The sequence below is a fragment of the Peromyscus eremicus genome, chromosome 23, assembly GCF_949786415.1.
Source record: "Peromyscus eremicus chromosome 23, PerEre_H2_v1, whole genome shotgun sequence".
Taxonomy (NCBI): domain Eukaryota; kingdom Metazoa; phylum Chordata; class Mammalia; order Rodentia; family Cricetidae; genus Peromyscus; species Peromyscus eremicus.
In genome coordinates, this window is record NC_081438.1 from 8781488 (window position 1) to 8802709 (window position 21222).

Below are 21222 nucleotides of genomic sequence, written 5' to 3' on the forward strand. Positions count from 1 at the left end.
GTAAGGTTATTGCAGCAAGAACAGAAATGCTGGCTGAGTGGGGGCTGGGGGAGAATGCCAAGAAGACAGCTGCATTTCAAACAGTTGCAGCTGGGAGGATTACTCACAGAGATAGCAGTGACAGACAACTGTTGGGGCTTTAGTGTAAGGGGCAGTTGGGGGCCTGTCCCGTCAGAATTTTAGTAGCATGCCGGGAGTGTATGTTTACGTTTCAAAACAGGTTGCCTCTCAAGAGTGGAAGGGAATAAATAGTTTTAATTTTTTTACTGTTTAGTTGAGAACAGCATTGAAACCCAAAGGTTGAGTCTTCTTGACTAACATGAGACCATCTTAGAGGAAGTTTATATAAAGCATTGATGGATTTAAGTGAAAATGCCATAACTGAATCATATGTGTGTGTATCATGTACATGTATGTGCTATATAATATGTGTGTATGTTTCATGTGTGCATCATACATCAGCCATATGTATGATTTTTGTTAACATCGAACATTTCTTGGTGCCTAGAACAATAGCTCATACCTGTTATCCTAGAATTCTGGAAGCTGAAGCCAGAGGGTTGTCATGAGTTTCAGGCTACTCTGGGCTGTACTGTGAGACTCTGCTCAAAAATAAAAATAAAAAACCCACATTTACTTTATATCTCATGATCATCCTTTGTGATTTTGGAACATGTAGCTGTTTAATAAATACCAGCCTTACTTAAGAGTTTCAGTAACAGTAATGTGTGCTCACAAAGGAAGCCTGGAGTTTACAGTGAGGTGAAGACCACTTTCCCAGGAGCCAGAGATCACTGCCAAGCTGGAGATGCCCTTCCAGACCTTTGTCCATTTATTTTTGAGTATATTAAGAGCATAGGAATAAAATGGTAATTGTCACTCTAAAATGCTTGAGAAGAGTGGTGAATGGGGTGAGCTTGGATTTGGGAAGTCAGTGCCACACTTGATGATTTCTCTTTCAGTGTGAGCGATCACAGCACCATGGGGCTGTTCTCTGCACTGCTGTCTTCGGAAGGTCTTGCTCAGTGTATCCAGAAATCGAATTCTCTGACCTCCTTAGTAGAAAATTTACTGGCTTTACATGAGTCCTGTGATCCATTGAAATGCTAACGTGGGTCATGTCTCAGCTGCCAGTGCTGAGCAGAAACCTTCATTAAAATTCTGGTTATCCTGCAACTGGCAGAGGACTCATGCTGTTAGAGACTCCTTAGGAAAACGTTAGCCTGGTAAAAATGGCATGTCACAGCCATGCTTCTGTCTGCTGAGCATTGTCAGGGTTGCAGTCCTTTAACGTTGTAAATAGGTCAAAGCAAACAGCAGTTCTGTGTCTGTGTTCTGATACTTTATCCTCTGGTCCTTAGTTGGCTGATGAATCAACAGTGGAAAAGCTAAATGCATTTCTGATATAGATTTGCTAAGTCAAACCAAATGTTCTACAGCCATGAGCAGTTCAAGAGAGCAGTGTACTGAGTGCGTTGGATTTGATATAAATAAGTCCATTTAGTTATTAATGACTTCCAATAGATTTTACAAGGCAATCAATGACAGCAAAATGGTGATCAGTCAATGATACTGTGTGTAATTGGATTTTTTATGGGTATGATGCTATATTTCAGAATTAATGTGACATTATGCTACTTTGTTACTCAATTTTTTGTTAAGTCAATTTTTTAAGAAATCAGATATGTCAGAAATTTTCTATCTCAAGTATTATTTGGTACAGTCCATCGTGAAATTGATGCTGTCTTATTGCAGTGTCTGCTTATTTTACCGTTGTCAGGGAGTAGAGGTGAGAATTGGAAAGTTTTAGTTTTTAATTACAGTTTTATGCATTGAACAGCACAGTTGAAAACAAAGACAAGGGGGGCCTCCCTTTAGATCCGTGTCTCCTTAGCCGTGTGTCACAGCCAATCTAACAAGAGACAGTCCTCTCCTGAGCCTTGCTTCTTAGTCTGTTTGCGTTTGTGGGGTTTGAACAAAATTTCCTTTTCAGTAGTTGTAGTGGCTGAATGAGGATTTCTATTTCCCCCCAGTGCCCCTCCCCTCCAGTGTTCGCAGCGGCCAGTGTGCTCACTGAACTTAGTGTTCTAGATAATAGGTTTCAGTAGTTCTGATGCCTGAGGTTAAAAAGCAGTAGGGGAGGAAGAGGTGTTTCTGATGTGTAGATGTTCATTTCAGCTGTGGCTGCAGTGTGATACATTAAAGAGACGTACGTATCACAGCTCAGAGGGAACCTGTATTCTTTGAAAGCATTCTGGTTTAGGCTGCGTGGGGTGAGGATGGATGCAGGACCTGAGTGCTGCTGTCTGTCTGTCTTCCCCACCCTCTCCAGCATCTCCCCATCATTAGTTTTGCTTATGGAACAGATCAGTGTCTGCTGAGAAACTCCAAGCCACTGAGTGTTTGCTACTTTGATATTTTGTCACATGGACACTTTTTTTTGTCACATTTTGTCACATGGCCTTTCTTTTAAAGAAGCATATTAATTCTGCAAGATGCAATGTTTTAAAAGTTGGAAAAAGTTATAAACTGAAGATCTTGAATATTTGGACACTAAGCAGTGATTATTGCTATTTAAAATTTCCTTTATAGAATAATTTCTTGTAAAAACCATCTAGTACTTTTACAGTTTATCTGAATGAGGATATTAAAGGAGCTAAGCGACAGCACTTTAAACAGATTCTGGATTTAGCTTTACAACCCCAATGAGGTGACCCTGTGCCAAGAGTGTGTGTCTGCACACAGTAGCTGTGGCAGCGCTTACTTTAGTTGCCGTTCTTAATTTGACTGTAACACTTCAAATAGCAGGAGGGGAGTGTTTGCATCTAGGAATTCTTTGATTGACACTTTCCACTCATTTACTCTACAGATCTATTTGGTTTCTTATGCCTTATCTTCTGATACCAAAAGAGTTTAAATTGATAAAGATAGCCTATGAACCAGTTTTCCTCCTATTTTTCTATTCATACCGAACTAATGTTTAACTGGGAAGCTTGGGGTCTAGATTTAAAATGTTGTATTTATCAATGAATGGTTTGTAGGGCTTATGAAGAGAAAGCCTAGTACCTGCAGGTGTTCCTACCCACTTTGTGACCATTGCCGTGGTCCTCAGTCTGTAGGTTTCCCTCTCATTCATGAGAACCCAAACCCACTCCATAGTCTAGCTGCCTCACCACATCCAACACTGCCGTGAACCTCAGCATCAAATAGGATGAAGCGCTCGCTGCTGCCTTGAGTCTCAAAGAGATTCTACCTGCCTCTGCCTCCCAAGTGCCTGTCCTCTTTTTCCCCTATCTTAAGTCAAGCTAATTTAACTTCAGAGGAAATGATCTCTTTTGGTCTCCTGTGCCCCCAATATACAGTTAGGAAAAGAAAAAGAATTTTAGGACTTAATGGGCATTGGATTCTTTTGGAGTTACTTGTGGGTCCATGGCATAACTTACTTCAAAGCAAGCATGCTGTTTTTCTCAGATGTTAAGTGTCTATAAAATTATAAGTCCAGGAAGCAATTTAATAGTGTAGCAAGAATTAATTTTTAGCAATCTGTCCAAATTCTTTATAATCTCATCTAGATATATTTTCATTAAACAACTGTGTATAATTCAGATCCTTTTGGGAATGGCCTCCTTGGTCTAGCTGTTAACTTTATGACACCTTTGTTATTTTTAAGTAGAAATGCCTCACAGTTAATCCTGGAGACCTAGGAAAGTTGCTTTGAGAGTGTTAACAGTGGCTCAGTTCTGAAGGACGGAGTGAGGGCTGATGGGAGTGCCGTGGCTCCATGGCCATTCTCTTTTCCTTCATTCCCACCTTAGCCTATGGTGGGACAGCAGTTACCTTCCCCTTTCGGTTCCCTCTGCGATTGAGATGAAATCCGTTGAATTAGTTCATTAACTTTGCATTAGAAAAATGTGTCAAAATTTCTTTTTATTTGGATGTCCTTTTTACTGGTTCTTTTTTTTTTCTTTTTTCTTGTTTCTTTTCAGTTGTGGAAGAAGGACTCTGGGAAAATGGCCTTTCCTATGAATGTAGGACGCTGCTCTTCAAAGCAATCCACAATCTGTTAGAAAGGTAAGAAAGGGGGCAGTGGCGTGGCTTTGCGCTCAGGATTGCCCGAGTCCACTGGGCTTTAGAGACAAGGGGTCGTTTGCAGCATGAGAGTTGTGTGTGTGTGAAGCTCCTTTTGTGTTTCTGTTGATAGAAAAGCTTTAGGGACTGTATAGAGAACTCTGTGTCCCCTCCCAGTCCAACATGTTTCTTGTTTGGTTCCTGCCGTTCATTTCCGGAATCATTCACAGACTCACTGTCATGGTTCTTTCTACTCTGAATGCTGAGGTGTACGCTTCCTAAGGTCAAATCTGTCCTCATGGAAGCCTAGAATCCCTATGAAAGTCACAGGGTAGTCTAACTCTCTGTAATAGAGGCCACCAGGTTCTGCAGTTATGGTTCTTGCAACAAGATAATATATTTAGGTTTCATAGCTCTCCAAATCTAGGAAAGTTCTCTCTCTCTTAATGTTCTTGCTGACACTACCATTTTTGATAAGTTAGGCCTTAGCTTGGCTCCTCAGTTTGAGGCAGTTTCTCATGATTTGATTAGACGTATTCTTTTTAGTAGGAATACTACAAAAGTGAAGCTGTATCCACTCCGACTGTCATGGCAGCTGACACATGTCGTGTTGTTAATGACGTTAGAATCTGCAGTCACTTGGTTGGAGTGATGTTCTCTGTCAGGTTTCTTCACTCTGAATTAGAGTTTTGCCAGCTGTGATCATGGTCAGCCCCATTCCTGTTGTAATTTGTAGCAGACCAGCGGGACTGTGGAAGCTTCCTCTCTTCTAAACCCCACTCACTTACTTTAGCATCTGCTGGTGATCCATGCTGGAATCATTATTGCCGTTATGACTGGAATATTGATTTGAAATGTCACCGTTTCTTTTCTTACTAGTTGGCAGTCTATTAGGAAGAAGAGCTTTTCACAGTTCTTCCTAGTCAGTCCCTCCACCTCTTCCTTCTGTCTCTCCTCCGCTCCATCTCCTCCTTCCTCCCTGCCCCACAGACCTACTCACATACATAAATAAGTCTGGGTTCTCTGAGCTGGTCTGGTGGCACACAACTGTAATTATATGACTTCAGAAGCAGAAGCCAGAGGATCAGGAGTTGAAGGCCAAGCTGGGCCTCTTAGAGTTTTTAGAATACATATCGTGAGCTGTTCTTAGAACAGACATTCCTATCCATCGATTACACTTCACTGCTGGTATTTAGATGGACGCCCACATTCTTGCAGAGTTGACTGAAAAGTGTTGAGGCAGGTTGTCCTTTGACAGAGGCATTATTGGAGTGCCTCCTTCCCTTCTCAGCCGAAGAAGGGCGGCTTAGTTAAGAGCTTCAGTGGGAACCATTGTCCCTTCCCTTCTGGAGTCTGTAGATGGTGCCCTGAGGTCATCAAAGCTGGAAGGGCAGTGTAGTACTGTTAAATTCATATTCCAGCTGCTGGCTAGGATGGTCTAGGAGGACTACCACTGCATCAAGCATCACCATCTGAGTCATTTCAAAAGACTCTAGTTGGGGCTGGAGAGATGGCTCAGAGGTTAAGAGCTCATGCTGCTCTTCAACAGGACCTGAGTTCAATTCCCAGCAACCACATGGCAGCTCACAGCCATCTATTATGACATCTGGTGCCCTCTTCTGGCCTGCATGCATATATGCAGGCTGAACACTATACATAATAAATAAATCTTAAAAAAAAAAAAAAAGAATACTCTAGTTCCTGTGAAATGTCTCTGCTTCTTCCAAACTTTGGACCCTAGCACTACTTTGTTCCGTACTTTTCTGTGAAGGTGTCACGTGTATGAAGAAGCATTGATTTGAAGATGAGATATTCATGAATTAAGTATTTCACAATTCTTCCCCCTGCCCCAAGTAAACAAGAACAAAAGTACACCCGAACTCATTCAGGAAAACAGGAAGAACTTACTGTTTGCACACTTCTCTGTCAAGTAAATGGTTCATCAAGAATGTACCTTTAAATGGGATTCTGTAGTATGTAGGACAAAGCATATTTTTAATATTGTAACTCACTGGATTTTAAAATCATGATTGATTCCTTCTAGAAAACAAAATCTTTTCTCAGTCCTGTGTTTTAGCATTTTTCTTTGTTGGAAAAAATTAGAAGACTAGAAAAACCGAGTGGAAAGACATGTATGTAAGTTCCTTATTCAGGGAACTTATGAATTTGTAATTTATAATGGAAACTATAGCCTGGGCCTAGTTGAACCATTATTTTTATGAAAATTAATTGTGATATATAATAAAATTTGGGTATTAGTTTTGCTCAGAGTCGGCAGCCTGCTATTTAGGTGTGGGGAGCCGGGGCCTTCGGTTTCTGTTAATGTGGTACTGTAATTCACCTACTCTGTCGATAATTATTATTTTCCTATAACTTTCATTATTTTGTACTATTTGACAGTCCCAGGATAGCCTGTTTGAATTCTCTGGGAATCAGTTTTGAGACAGTGAGCAGAGCAGCTTTTACCTTAGGAAACACTTCATGACCAAGCTTTCTCACTGTGATTCTTGGGTAATTTAAGGCCTTTTGAAAAATGTGTGGCCTTGGTCCTGTAAAAGAGTCCCTCAGTGTCCTTCAGACTTGAAGTGGCTGCATTTATTTGCAATGAAAACCACTCTGCTTGTGAGGCAGGGAAGCATTGTAAACGGTGGTTCCCGGTTCCCTTCATTGACTGCCAACAGACTCTGGGTGACAAATCCATACTTTACCTTTGCTGTGTTTCCGTCATTCAGATCACTCGCTGTAACTTTCTCCGAGTCTGTGATGTAGTTGGGTGTCTGTTTCCTGCTGTACTTTTTTTCTTTCTGCCTGTGGAAGGTCAGCCGGATTTCTGGTGTGAGTTCTGGGAGTTCCTGGCGTGAAAACTGATGACCAGCTCAGTAGCAGGGCTTGTGGGATTTCTAAATCTTTTTGTTTAGTTAGTCTATTTTCAAAGCTTGAGAAGTGATTCATTCTGTGTTTTATTTTTTAAGTATAAAGATGCTTAATTAAAAGGAAATTCCACTTACTAACTTGAAAAGCTCTTGCTTAGGTCTGAAGAGTTGTGTACATTGATCTTTATGAGAGGCTAACAGAATGCTGTCACTGCAGTGACTCATTAAGGACTGTTTCACTACAGGAGTTAAGTAATACTGTCGTTTGTACACAAGAGCATTGCATTCGGGACTCCTATCGACTGGTCCTGAAGCACCGCTCTATTGACGTTCTGGAGGCAATTTTAAATTGTAAGCAGTGTGACTTCTTCAGATACTCGTTTCTCTTGTCACTCTTCAGTGTGTGCCTGCCCTGTATTTGCACTTCCAGCTAGAGTCATTTGTCCATTTAGAAACCAACCAACCAACCTGCTGCTCCTGGGAACATTTGCATAAAGGCATCAGACTGGAGAGAACATCTCTGGCTGTGGTTTTCTTCTTCTAGGCGCTCATTCCTAGAAATCTTCTTCCTTAATTACCTGTAGAGGATGGAGGTGTTTTGGGTTTCAGCTTCATCACCTAACCAACTGTGGACATGGGCCTCGGCCCCGCCCATCGCCCTTCTCAGTGTGAACTCTGGCTGCACTCACAGCTCAGAGGACAGCAAGGATCACTGCTCTTAGAGTGCACTTAGCTCCCTCCTGGGATTCTGGTCTGCAGCATCCTTCTGTGGTCCCCTTCCTTGAGGACTTCCTGTCATGTGAGCAGGTTCTGAAGGAGCTTGTCTCATCTTCAGAGAGTGCTTAGTGTTAGAAGAGGATTTGCACTGAGCAGAGCAGAAGTCTCTTTTCCTGTTACTTTCATGGTTTCATTTTGAAAGCTATCCTTTGGAGCTATATTCCGTCATCTTTAAAAATATTATAGTAGAGATTTAAAATTTTTTGTTTTAGACTTATTTATCTTGTTTGTATGAGTGTTTCGCCTGCATGTATGTCTGTGCACCAAGTGCATTCCTGGTGCCTTCAGAAGCCACAGGAGGGCATCCACCCCCCCACCGCCACTTGTGAACTGGAATTACCCACAGTTGTGAGCCACTCTGAGTGGTAGGAGCCAAACCCAGGATCTCTGGAAGTGCAGCAAGTGCTCTGAACCTCTCATACAGCCACTATCCAATCTTCTTCCATGTAATTGCTTGTTTGGTAATCAGAGCCAAGTTCCCACCCTGGTGTTTGCGGTTCTTAGAAAATTGCTCTCCCCTCCTCTTCCTTGTCGCTCTCGCTTCGGCCCCATTCTTTTCCTTGTGGTGGCCACTGGCCTGCGGTAAATGTATTGCTGTTGCCTCTTTCTCCATCCAAGTTAGGCTCAAAGATGCAACATTATTGGAAGTCAAAACCTCCTTCTCCTTCACAGAGAGGTAGGCTCCTCATGCTGTCTGCCTGCTGTCCCAGCCCAGTACTGCCAGGCAGCCCCTGCCTCTCCTTGCTGGCCTCCTGGTAGAGAGCAGAGAGCCACGGAGCTCTCAGGAATGGAGAGCCTGTGCTGAAGTGATGCATACCGTGTCTGCCCACACATCATCAGCTAAGACCCTGGCCACAAGCTTAAGTAGTGGAAACTACCAGGGAGAGAGGTCGAAGTTGTGTGACCATGCTTGGTGTCAGTGAATGGGCAGAAACATGTCTAATTGTCTGTCTTCCAGTTAGCTGTTTGTGGCATGGGAACAGAACATGTTTCTGGAGAGAGAGAGAGAGAGAGAGGAGAGAGAGAGAATTTTGAGCTCTCTTTGCTTATTTAGGTATTGTATTTGTGACTTCTTAGAACTCGAGAAGCAGAGACTTCCAGAATTTTCTGTTTTAGATCATGCCGTTATGCTTATTTTTCTTGTCTTTTGAGAAAGTAAACATGCTTCTCTCTTTTTTTTAAACCAATTATCTTTTTGGCTAAATGCCCAGGGTGATAAACTAGCATTAATTTGGTTTTTATTTATCTAGAATCCGTTGTCACTGAGCTTATTCCCACCTCTCTTTTACACACCTCTTCCCTCGCCTGCCTCACTCACCACGTGAATGTCTGAGTATAGGTTGTCTTGCAGTCTCCAGCCAAGGGCCGCTCCACCCCTGTCCATCCTGTCTGTCCCGTTCGTCCTGGCAGCAGTTAGGCCGAGTGTCATGCTGAGACAGTTTCCTCCTCGTCACGGAGAACAAAGTGTGCAGTCACTCTTGGGGAGTTTGTTGGTGCGATCATTTTCAGTACTTCAGGCACCTTGACTGTTTCCCGTATTACAGTTGACGGGACTTTTCATGATACAGCAAATCCTGTTACCTGTCTGTGATAATGAAGTAACACTTTTTGAACAGTCCAGAAAATGTGTGTAGTTGAAGACTCGGAGTGTTTTTGTACTGGAGCGCCTTGCCTTTGCAAACCCAGAACATCTGGCACACTGCCTGGTTGGCATTAGGTTTGTTATTCTGATTTTAGTTTGTAACTCTCTGAAGGCTTTGGAATAAAATACACTTGCTGATTTTCATGGGGGCTTATTGCTGTCCCCAGAGGTCAGCTCACCACTGCTTTGCACACAGTGGAAGATTATTGGAGCCTGTGAAGCAGTGTGCTCAGGCGTGCCGTGCAGGCAGAGGGGAACTTGGCAGTGTGGATTTTGACACCCGAGAAGTGTGGTTGGTGCTCTACCTGGTAGGGCACTGCTGCTGTTTGACTAATGGCTGCTAGGCTTCCCTGTGCCGGACACAGCAGCAGCGGAAACACGGGAGAATAACGTGCGGATTAAAACTGCACCCACACCAACAGCATGCCCACACACTCCTGGGCTCAGTGTCCGATGGGTGGGGTAGAGACTGCAGCATTGTTCTTGTATTCACTGGGAGTACAGTGACAGGTGCAGCTGTAGTTGAAGAAATGGTTATACCACATGGAAATATCTGGTGCCCTTGGGAATCACGTAAGAGTGCAAGAAACAAGTCAATTCCCATTTTATGGAAATGTCACATAGGAAAATGAGTCTTTTTTTTTTTTTTTTTTGTCTTTTTGAGACAAGGTTTCTCTGTGTAGCTTGGAACCTATCCTGGAACTCACTCTGTAGACTAGGCTGGCCTCAAACTCACCGAGACCCGCCTGCCTCTGCCTCCCAAGTGCTGGAATTAAAGGTGTGCGTCACCATGCCCGGCGAACATGAGTCTTTAGATTGGGGCCACACTCTGTAATGGGAGGACAGAAGTAAAAGACTGGAAAGCAGTGGTTGAAAACACTAATTGTCAGTGTCTGGAAAGGAATCTTGTCTTCTGAGGCACATCAGTCAAGCTGTTCACTCAATAATTCTTAGCACAGAGAAGGGGTGAAGATGTTGACAGCTGCTTGTTTTTGTAGTAACTAAAGAATGACATTAGACACTGAATGGACCGAGGAGAGAGGTGTATTTCTTTGGATATGCATTAGGTAGAATGGACATTTCAGGTGAGGCCAGTCCTGTAGAAGGACCTAAGGCTGTAGTCATTTTACAGAGGACGTGAAGTAGAGAGGCCTTGCCTGGCTGTACCTTCCTGCAAGAGCAGCACCCACCAGGGCACAAGAGAAGCCAGTCCACAGACAGTGAGGATATGGGGTCAGCTGGGAAGGGGTCTGTCATCTCCTCCACTGGATATGTTGTAGTCTCCTTAACAGAAACTCATTTCTTCCATCTGATGAAGGTTGAGGAGATGATGGCGGCACCGAGGATGCTTGGTATGCAAGTGGGTAGGATGTAGTCTGTGGGCAGCTCTGAAAACAGAGGGTGAAATCAGGTGTCATTGAGTGAAGCTGTAGGGGAGGAACATGGAGTTTGGACTTGAGTCTCTGTCCAAAGTGCTAGCGAGGTGGGCTTCCCCTGCTCCTCCCAGCCGTTCCTTCGGGGAAGTGACCCACTGGTTAGTCTGTGGCTGCTGCCTAGGCTTCCGGAGTAGAGATGGGAACTTGCACATTGAGGTTCATTGTTCAGAACCATGTAGCACAACACAGGAACCGTACATGCTCACACACATGGAACTTCCCTTGGTTTTTCAGCACCACTGCATTTCTCTTGAAATGTTGCCCTTGAAGGTGCTGACACATGGAAGAGATAATCTCTGCTGTTGCCTAACATTTTCGAACTCTGGCCTTGCCCAATTGCCTTTGAAAGTGGTATCAGTCTGTCTTAGGGAAGGTTGGCACTTCAAAAGTGCCTTTGAAAATGTTGGTGATACCCAGGGTGACTATAATACCACTACATACCTGTTAGTGATTGGGGTTGTGTTCTGAAACAGTTTTTGTCAGAGAGAATTGTTTGCAAGAATGAGTTGTAAAATTAAATACAAATTTTGATGCGCTCCCCCCCCCCCACCAAAAGAGCAAAGAATGGTAGAGTGGATATTTTATTTCTGATTTTTGTTTTGTTTTGTTTTTTTCTGAGATGGTTTCTCTGTGTATCCCTGACTGTCCTGGAACTTGCTCTGTAGACCAGGCTGACATCGAACTCACAGAGATCCGCCTGCTGATATGTTTTACATCTTGAAACTACTTTTCTTTAAAACATTTGTCTAGTTATGTTCTTCAACTATAATTAACGCATGTAAGTAGTGTTGGTTTTCCTGTAGGCATCTTAGCAGCCACACGACCCCTTCAGTGTGATTTGAGGCCACACTCGGAAGGGACGAGCTGTGAAGAAGTGAAGTCAGTAGGTTTCTCTCCCTGTCACCGAGTGCCTCATGGTAAGAATGCGCACACGGCAGACACGGCTCGAAGAGTGCCTTTCTTATAAACAGGAAAGTAGTCTTCAGTATGTATAACACCCATGCCAGCTGTTTAATGGAGCAGTGCAGAGCAGGACTCGGAAGGTGCCACATCACAGGCGTTCAAATACCCATTGAAGAGGCATAGTCACAACCCTTCCATGGAGAGTTTCATAGAAATGAGTCATCGTAACTGGGTAGTGAAACCCTGACTATGAATACAAGAGAAGCCACGGGCTTCATCAGAGACAGGAACACTCTTTGGAGCTTAAACAGGAGGAGAGGGAGCATGGAACAGTAAAGGGAATCCTGGCTCACAGGCTGTGCGGCTGTTTAAGATGGCAACTCTGGGACTCAGGTCTGTGTCAGAGAGCGGACGTACGTACCTTGCGCTGCATGGCTGCTGTCCTTTTCGTTCCCTTTCCTCTTGGTTTCTTTTCAGGCTGCACATGTGCTTCATTGGAGTCTCCTGTCCAATCAGCTCCCCTAGGTGCTAGTGTAGCCACAGAACTGTCTTCCATTTTCTCACAGGGCTTAAAGTTGACAGCATCATGTTCATGTCCTTTCTGTTGGGCATCACCTCAGAGGAGGTGTTTGTGTATCCCCACCCCAAGCCCAACACGACTTTATCCAGTGCAGTTCTCTACATGGAAGTGTTTGCTGTTGAACGTGATCCCATGACTGGTACCACTGCTCTTATTCTGTGCATTGTGGATTTTAAGGTAGACTTTCTAACAGCTTTTATAAAGTGAAGAAATGCTTTCCTGTTAACTCAGTCATGAGATGGACCTGGGCTGAAGACAAGAAGGGATTAAGGAGATATTATGGGGTAGTCACTTATGTCCTGGCCATGTGCACAGGTGCGTCTGGGCTTCCATGACCTTGCTAGGAGACATTTCCTCTCTTCTCTGCCTTAGCTTCCTCGGCTCCAGCAGTGAGCACTGTGGCACTCCTCTGCACTCACGCTGGTGACTGCAGTCAGGTTTTAGTAGCTATTGGCAGTGTTACTGGACTGGGAGCCGCGGCGCTCAGCTCTACACTCTTTGTGACAGTGTCTGCCCAGGAGAGATGGAGTCTGGCTGGGAAAGAACCTGGTGATGCTTTCCGGTTTGACTATTTATGATCCTTTTCTTAGGTGGCTGCTCCATATTTTCTATTCAAAATTTATTGTATTCATAATCTTTATCACAAAAGCATGCTTATTTAATGTAGAAATGTGAAGTCAGATTGAGTTACTCTGGAAATGATTTTCTCTTCACTGTGAACAACGGAGATTGTTCACTTTCAAAATAAATCCAGTGATATTTTGATGTAATCCTGTTCCAGATTGAGTCTGCCCAAAGGGAGTTATATTGTGACCAGAAACTGTAGCTTGCCATTTACTAACTTGTTTAGCCTGTGATGAGCAGGTGAGGGTTTGAATTGTTCGGCTAGTCCTTGATGGTGTGGGAACAACAGAGACAAAAACCAAGTACAGATCTGCCTGAATATTGAGATAAGAATTGCTGTATAGCTTTCCATAGGCACTTGAACAAAAGGAATTCTGACAGCTTGACTTCAAAATGTAGATTGTTTCAGTGACTGAAATTGAGAGATCATCAAGTTCAGAATGTCCATTTTATTTCACATTTTGTATTTTTTTAAATCAAGGGTACTTGTTAGAGTCTGCAGAATCTCCTCCATTGTCCAGAGGGCAGTTACGATAGGGTTGTCTGAATTTGTCCTAACTGTATTGTCACTTCAGTTGAATTGTTGCACTATTGGAGTTCTGTGTGGTGGGTTCAATTACTGCTACCATGGCCTTTAAAGAATACCTGTGACGTGACGGGAAAAACGAACGCAAACAGCGTGGGGACAGAAGCCAGGCCCAGCCAGGAGAGAGAGAAGCAGACACCCTTGCATGGAAGGCTAAGGCCAAATCTTTCTTTCTTGTAAAGGGTCTCTGTGCCCGCAGAAAGAACACATCAGGGTAGATTTGGGCTGTGGTAAGGTATTGTTATTGGCATCCATGCTAAAGGATGGGTCACTTGTCACAAACAAACCCTAAACCCAGCTTGCAGGAGGAGTTGCGGTGGATTGAAAGTGTCCATAAGGTCCCTGCACTCTGCCCTTGGTAATACAGGAACTTAGGTCATGCAGACCTGGGACCTGAAATTCCAGGTTTGGAAACACTCCAGCTCTTCTTGCTTGTTTTTCCCGTGGGCATTAACACATGCCAGAGTTCTGAGTTCTCTGAGTGTAAGAAAACATGTTGGCAGTTGCACTGGCGGAACTGTGTTTGCATTGGTGCCTCTCCTCTGGGTTGTTAGAGAACTGAGCTCATTCGTTCCTGAGTCTGTGAAGGTAATTCCTGATGTGCTTATTGTAGGTGCCTAATGGATAAGAACTTCGTGAGGATCGGGAAGTGGTTTGTGCGGCCCTATGACAAGGATGAAAAGCCAGTCAACAAAAGGTCAGTCTTCAGGGTGCTTTCTCTTCCTTGACCATGCCTCTCTTTGCACTGAGGTCGAAGGGGTTGGTGGAGTTGTCTCTTCACGTTGTTCTTGGGCCACTGTGCTGTCTGTCACAGACTGAACGCCTGTGGTTGAATATTAAGATGAGATAGCCATGTGGTCAGCAGGGAGGCCATGGCTAAGCTACTCTTCACTATATGGTTTGGTTGAGACACTCTAGCATGTTCTTTTTGTATTCTTTCTAATTTTTCTTCCTTAAACTGATAAGGCATGACTTAAGAATAAAGTGAATTAAACAGTGAAAATTTGTACAGTGCTTTCCCAGTGCTCCTTACCATAGATGACAGTCAAGAGCAGGACTGTGGCTTATGTCCTCAGGACCCTGAACGCTAGCCATAACCCTCATTTGCAATGGGGATAAACTTCGCTGCTAAATAGGCATCCTTCTCTCTGACCATAGTCTAGTCATATTTGGTTGACAGAGAAAGCACTTAATTTTTACAAAACAGGGTATACAGCACCCTGCCCCCAATTATTACAATCTTTTTCTTTTTGTACGCTAGGGACGAAGCATGGACATTCTTGCCCTTTCCCACTGAGCTCTGTACCCAGGACACACCACCTCAATTCTGTTTTATTGTCTAGGTCCCCACCCTAAGGTAGGGACTTAGCTGCTGGCTGTAGGTTGCAGTCCAATAAGATGAAGCTTGTGTCTCTAGTCGCTGCTGGCAATACCTGGCAGTCTCTTGGTGTTAGAGATTCCACTAGTAGGTTCCCCCAGTGCATCTAACTTTAGTGAAGTGGTTGTTGGAAGGTCTCAGATTGGGGCTTAGAGGGACCCTGATAAATTGCTGGGGTATGGAGTTCATTCAAAGAGTTATTTTGAACAACAGCATGGCAGAGACTTTAGGGAGTCTAACATATATATATATGTGGGATATATATGTGGGATGGATACACATACACACACACACATATATGACACACATACACACATACATATATATGTGTATACACACACACACACACACACACACACACACACACACACACACACATTTCCCCTTAGCTTCTATGTATTTCTACAAACATAGTTTTAGGGAGACTTCAGGCCCCATCATCAGACAGACAGCATGGCAGGTCTCTGAAGAGTTGAATTAGAACCCATGTGCAGAATTGGGAGACTCTTCTTCTATTTGCCTGAGGTTGGTGGTGGATTCCCAGCACAGACCTGTAGCCAGGGAAGTGAGGGGGAGCAGGATTTGTGCAGCCCCCACCTGCTTTGCTATAAGCTCAGTCCCTAGTCCTGCCACCACCTGGGAGTCTGTAAACTAAAGACTCAAGTGTCTCAGCAGGTCACCTGTCTGTCCTTGAAGAGGGGAAGGAAAAGCTGCTGCAGATACAGTGGCGTGTATGTGATAAATGTATATACACACACAAACACGCACAAAATGTCACTTTGACTGTGTTTGGTTTTGTTAGAAGGGGGTTGATGGCTCTTCTCAAGGCCGTATCTGGAGATAAGGCCAAGGGTAGCATCAGCAGTGATGTTGACAATCCATCAGGAAGGAGAGAGAAACTGAGGAACCAAGTGGGCATTGAGGAGGCTGTGGCCCAGAGCACAGCTGCTTCGCTTACTGTTTTCTGAGCAGTGTGTTCAGTCGCTTGGGGAGCGGTTGGCTGGAAGATGGATGCACAGATAAAGCATGCTTTTTAGGGAGAACTCTGGACCACTTGTGGCGCTTCCTTGACTGCCAATTAGTGAGATTGGTCAGTGTGCAGTTGAGTTACATTTAAAGAGGAATGATTATACATCTCTCATTTTTTAGATACAGTTTAATATAGTAGTTTTTGCTGAAGTATGTGAGTATTTTAAAAACAAAATATATTTGCCTTCAAGTCCATTTCTACTTGTTACTTTTCAAAGCCTCTGTAAACACAAGAGGTTCTTACAAGTTAAACATCAGCATGTCTAAGGAAATAATTTCTTATTTTTTTAGACATTGCTATTTTCTCATTTGCACATGTATTTAATGTGTGCTTATTTACAAAATGATGCCCCAGAATCCATCTGTCAAAATATAAGGAACACTTTCTTTATTTTTAGGTGAAAATTAGGCAGGTATAAATTAATTTCCTAGCCTAGCTAAAAAAGTTAAGGATTAAGGTTATTGTTTATATGTATAATTTCTAGTTAAAAGCTACCATGTGTCTCTGCAACCTAGATTGTTGGTTCTAAATGGAATAATTTTATTATGACACATTCAAAGTGAGTCAGTTTCTAATACCAGCTATCTAACACTCTTGCTTAGAAAGAACTAAACTTACGTTTGTTTTTTTATTTGTACAATTACAGTAAAAGTTTAATTAAGACCACTGTAGCATTGGCATACAAGAAGTGCTTAGTGCAAAAGGACTAAGATTTAAAAAAATTGGTAAGTATACATATATATATACACACACACATATATATATGAAACCATTTTAATTCCCATTTATCCGCTACGAGCACACACTTTCCTTTATGTCTTTAAGTATGGTTAAAAAATAGTATAATAATGCTGGCTATGGAGTAAAATACACATGCCATCTCCATTGGCTGACTTTTCTCTTTGGAATGGGCTGGCTTTTCAAAATTCTTCATTCTGAGTCATCTTGAATTATGGAAAGTGTACATGGTGTAAACTCTGTTCTCTGAAGGCTGGTCTCGGCACCTTCCCAATCCCCTTCCTGTCTTGTCTTTGTTTGAGTAAGCAGTTAACTGACAGACTCCTCATCTCCTTTTGCCTAGAGTCTTCAGCCTTAGCACTGTTTTCCAGGGGTTGAAGGAGTGTTCATTGTTGGGTGCTATGGGATGCTTAACTGCACCCTTGGCTTCTCCCTATGTCTTCCACTAGGCACGACAGCCACAGATGACTGTGGACACTGTCACAAGTCTCCTGGGAGGCAGAGGACCTGATTAAGAAGGAGAGTTGGCCCTGTGTGCACAGTTCCAGAGGCACCAGAAGCCGAGTTGATGGCCCTGTTTCCTCCCCCACTCCCCTCTCCCTCCCCTCCCCCTCCCTCCTCCCCTCCCCCTCCCTTTCCCTCCTCCCTCCCCTCTCCCTCTCCTCCCCTCTCCTCCCTTCCCCTTCCCTCCTCTCCCCTCCCCTCCCTTCCCATTTTCAGCAGCTGTGGTCTTTCTGACTTCACGAGTCTAGTGCTTCAAGCTACTTGAAAAGAACAACAAGAAGCCTCAGGAGGTTTCTGTCAGTGCTGTCTGGTGTGGTTTAGTCTACCCTGGCCCTGGGTGCTGTTTAATAAGGAGTAGGAGGGTTTCAGGACACATGGGACAGATGGCCCTTGCTCACTTGCTCCTCCAGTAGCTTCCTCTTGTGCTGCACAGTTTAGCTTTTGGCAGATGTGGATGTTTCCTTCAGATCTTTGGTGGTTTTAGGGACAGAGTGCTCTAGAAGGTACTCCTTGTCAATGCCGAGAGTAGACATAAGCAGCATTGTGCGTTGTCCTCTCAGAGGCGGGTCTCAGACTGAGCCACCCCGGTAGGAGACATTCGCAGGAGCATTGTACCTGATTAGAGAAACGTCGTGGATTCTGTGAGCTGTTCTGTTGATGATGATGTGGCTCCCTAGCTTACTGTCTTGTGCCTTCTCCTTCTGGGAAGGTGTCAGTGTGTAGTCAAGAAGCCCTTTGTGTCGCCCTCCTCTGTGCTGCAAATGTTCCTGACAGTCCTAACAATCCTCTAGAGAGTGAGGTAGGATGGCAGAGCAGTTAGAAGAGGGGGTCCCAGTGGAGATGAACTGAGGGGAGTCAGGGGCGGCCTGTTTGGTCTGTTCCTAATGGAGCCCTTTTTAGAAAGATGTGACCAAGCTCTGGTGGGTGTTTTCAGTGGCAGTTTTCCAACAAGGCTGCACCTGGGAAAGCGTTAAAGCGTTGGGTGTCCCGGCAGTGCTGGAGTGTTCCTTCCTGAAGAGACTGAGAACACAGCTGGAAATGGGTGCTTTTGTAACTTTCTCCCCAGTATCCCCCCCCCCCATTACAATGAAAAGGTTAAGGAAAAGGTGTATGACTAAGTACCTTGGATTACTGAGCTGAGGCTTGCCTTTTGTGGGAGAAGGGGATTATTTGAGGATCGAGTGACAAAGTGTGTGACGCAGGACTGGAGTGACCGAGTGTCAGTAATGCCCAGTGTGGGGGAGTGTTGGGAAAAAGTGCTTTCTGATTTTGGTACTTTCTTACACCACAGGCAGATTGCCCTATAAGTATTTGAGTTTCTTACCATGTATTTCTACACTGGATCTTGGTTGTCTTTGTTTTTGAGGCAAGGTCTCACTGTGTAGCCCTGGCTAGCCTAAAACTTGTTATATAGACCAGGCTAGCCTCAGACTCAGAGATCCACCTGCCTCTGCATCCTGAGTGTTAGGATTAAAGATGCGCACTATTTTCCAGCCTCAAAGAACTCTTCTTCACTAAATATTTGAAATTCTCCTGCGTCTTTCATGTGTGAATTTTTAAAGTGTATCTATTAGTACTGTAATTATCTTGCCAACATTTATGAGCTCAAAAGGTTTTGAAAGTGCATTGTGCATTCTAATAATCTTGCTTGTTTGTTTGGCATAGTTATGGTACTAAAGATTATGAAAATAACATCCCTAAATGTGATCTTGGCCGTCAGACATAGCTCTGAGCACTCGCCAGTACTCAGTCCCATTGAGTTTGTGGTCATGTGGTTCTGGAATGTTCTGGCTTGGGCCTTTGAGGTAGCTCAGTGCTAAAGCTGCTTGCTGTTGTGTTTGATCCTGTCAAGTTGGCCCTGACTCCACACATGTCACACACATGTAAAAACAATAAATGCTATGAATATGAGGGTGTGGCTTGTCTGCTCTGCCCTTGGGCCTTCTTCACCCTAGCCTTGTGTGTGCCTCTATTAGACAGGTCAGTCCCACTCGTGCAGAGCACACGCGGGTTCTGCATGTTGCCTGACCTTCTTTATCTGGCAGGCCACCCTGCACAGTTGCTGGTGTGGTTTCAGGTTCTTCATGGTCATGTTTGTCTGTCACATGCCAGCTTCCCTTCAACTCAAGTTAACACAGCTCTTTTTCCAGCTGTTCCCTTGAGGCAGCTTCCCAAGTTGTTTCTTTGGCTATTTTACTTCTCAGTTTCTCTTCAGCATGATTTGACTGCTCTGTGTATATTTAATTTTCAATTTGTAGGATGGAAGTTAAGAATTTGGGGTCCTTTTTGCCCTCCACATTCCTATATTGTTCTTGAGTTGAGTTGCTAGGACAGAATCCTTCCTGTCTGTGGGTCTCCAGTGTGCACCATCACTTTTCTTTTTATTCAGCAGAGTCCAGAATTCTCTGAAGGTTGATTTGAATGAGTGGAATATACGTAAACTTCCCTTCATAAATCTAGGATAAAGCCTATAAATGGAGTCTGCAGAGTCACCTTGCATAGCATCATCAAACAGAGACACAGGCTTCTTGGCTCTTACTATTTTGATGTTAAAAGATAAATTTTGAAGTGTTTACATTTTATAAGTGGGTGACAGTCCTTATGTTCTTATAACAGCTGGGTCTGTGTTTGTGCAGCGTCTGTCTCTGTTAGGATTTATTAGTGCGTAGGTGTTGAAGTCCAAGCAGCCTCTCTTAGTGGCATGCTTAATTCTGGGGTCTCCACTGGGACATAGATAGTTGTGGCTCCCTGTGTTTTTGGGTCCTGCACTGTAGTTGGTCTTAGAAACAGAACACACTGCAAGGTCTTAACATCTCACAGCATAAAGAAGGGAGCCTTCTGAAGAGGGGCTGTTGCTGGCTAGTGTTTGAAGGGCTATCTATGTATGACTGAAACTAGGTAGTGCTGCTCCTATTGGCACTTGGACATGCACGTGCAAGAAAATGGGGATTTCTTACTGTGCATAGTTGGGGACAGTGAGCTAAATATTTCTGATAGCTGAGATCTTAACAACTAGTACATATGGGAGACAGGCTTTTCTGAAAGAGAAAACTGGATTTACTGGAGAATTTGGACTTTGTCTCTGTGTTCTTAAAGCATTAAGGTTTTGAGTAAAGCATGGCATTGCCATACCTTTGTTTCTTATTGGAAATTACAAAATCTAGAATTGATGTGGTATCTTGAAGAGCAGGTCACCTGTCTGTAGCTAGAGTTTTCCTGCCTGGCCCACAGTCAGGACAAATCTCTGTCACCCACCAGTCCCACAGCCGCTCAGACCCAACCAAGTAAACACAGAGACTTATATGTATGGCAGTGGCAGGCTACTTGCTAACTGTTCTTATATCTTAAATTAATCCATTTCTATAAATCTGTACCTTGCCACGTGGCTCGTGGCTTACCGGCATCTTCACATGTGGCTTGTCATGGTGGCGGCTGGCAGTGTCTCCTCCTCAGCTTTCCACTTCCCAGAATTCTCTCAATTCTCCTCTCTGTTAATCCTGCCTATACTTCCTGCCTGGCCACTGGCCAATCAGTGTTTTATTTATTGACCTATCAGAGCAATTTGACATACAGACCATCCCACAGCACCTGTCAGCTGTCTCACTTTCCTACAGATGATTTGGGGTCCCCCCCTCCAGGTGAGTTAGTGCTTCACTGCAGAGGAGCTCTGCACTTCAGGCCTCCTTGTGAGGGCATGAGTGCCAAGCAGCCCTCAGCAATGTGCTTGCAGCTGTCCTGAGTCCTGCTGGCCAAGAGCTGACAGGACTGACTCAGGTAGGCTGTGTGTGGCTGTCTTAGGATATTCCTGGAGCATTTCAGGCATGTTTAGTTAGCACAGAATGGTAAATTACCAAAGAACAAGCCTTTCATACTGCTGTGGTGCTTCTTAGCTCCAATTTGTGGAGGTGTAGCCCAGAAAACACCTGCTCGTAGGCTTGGAATCCTTCATTCCTCCAAGTGGGTTCTCTAGTCATAGGGAAGCACTGATGTGTCTGGGCATGGCTCAGGGCTTCATGCACAGGATGAGCAGTGCCTTGTGGATGTTATGGAGCCAAGAAATTAGATTTGAGCTTCATGTGCAAT

At 44.0% G+C, this 21222-nt stretch overlaps 1 protein-coding gene across 2 annotated transcripts in view; it reads left to right on the plus strand.

Moving 5' to 3' along the window:
- Nucleotides 1-21222, plus strand: part of Med13l (mediator complex subunit 13L) — a 227150-nt gene that overhangs the window by 121413 nt on the left and 84515 nt on the right. For both annotated transcript variants that reach the window (XM_059249610.1, XM_059249611.1), the window contains exons 3-4: nucleotides 3987-4071; nucleotides 14103-14186. In XM_059249610.1, coding sequence (XP_059105593.1) covers nucleotides 3987-4071; nucleotides 14103-14186 — 169 coding nt within the window. The remainder of the gene's footprint in view (nucleotides 1-3986; nucleotides 4072-14102; nucleotides 14187-21222) is intronic.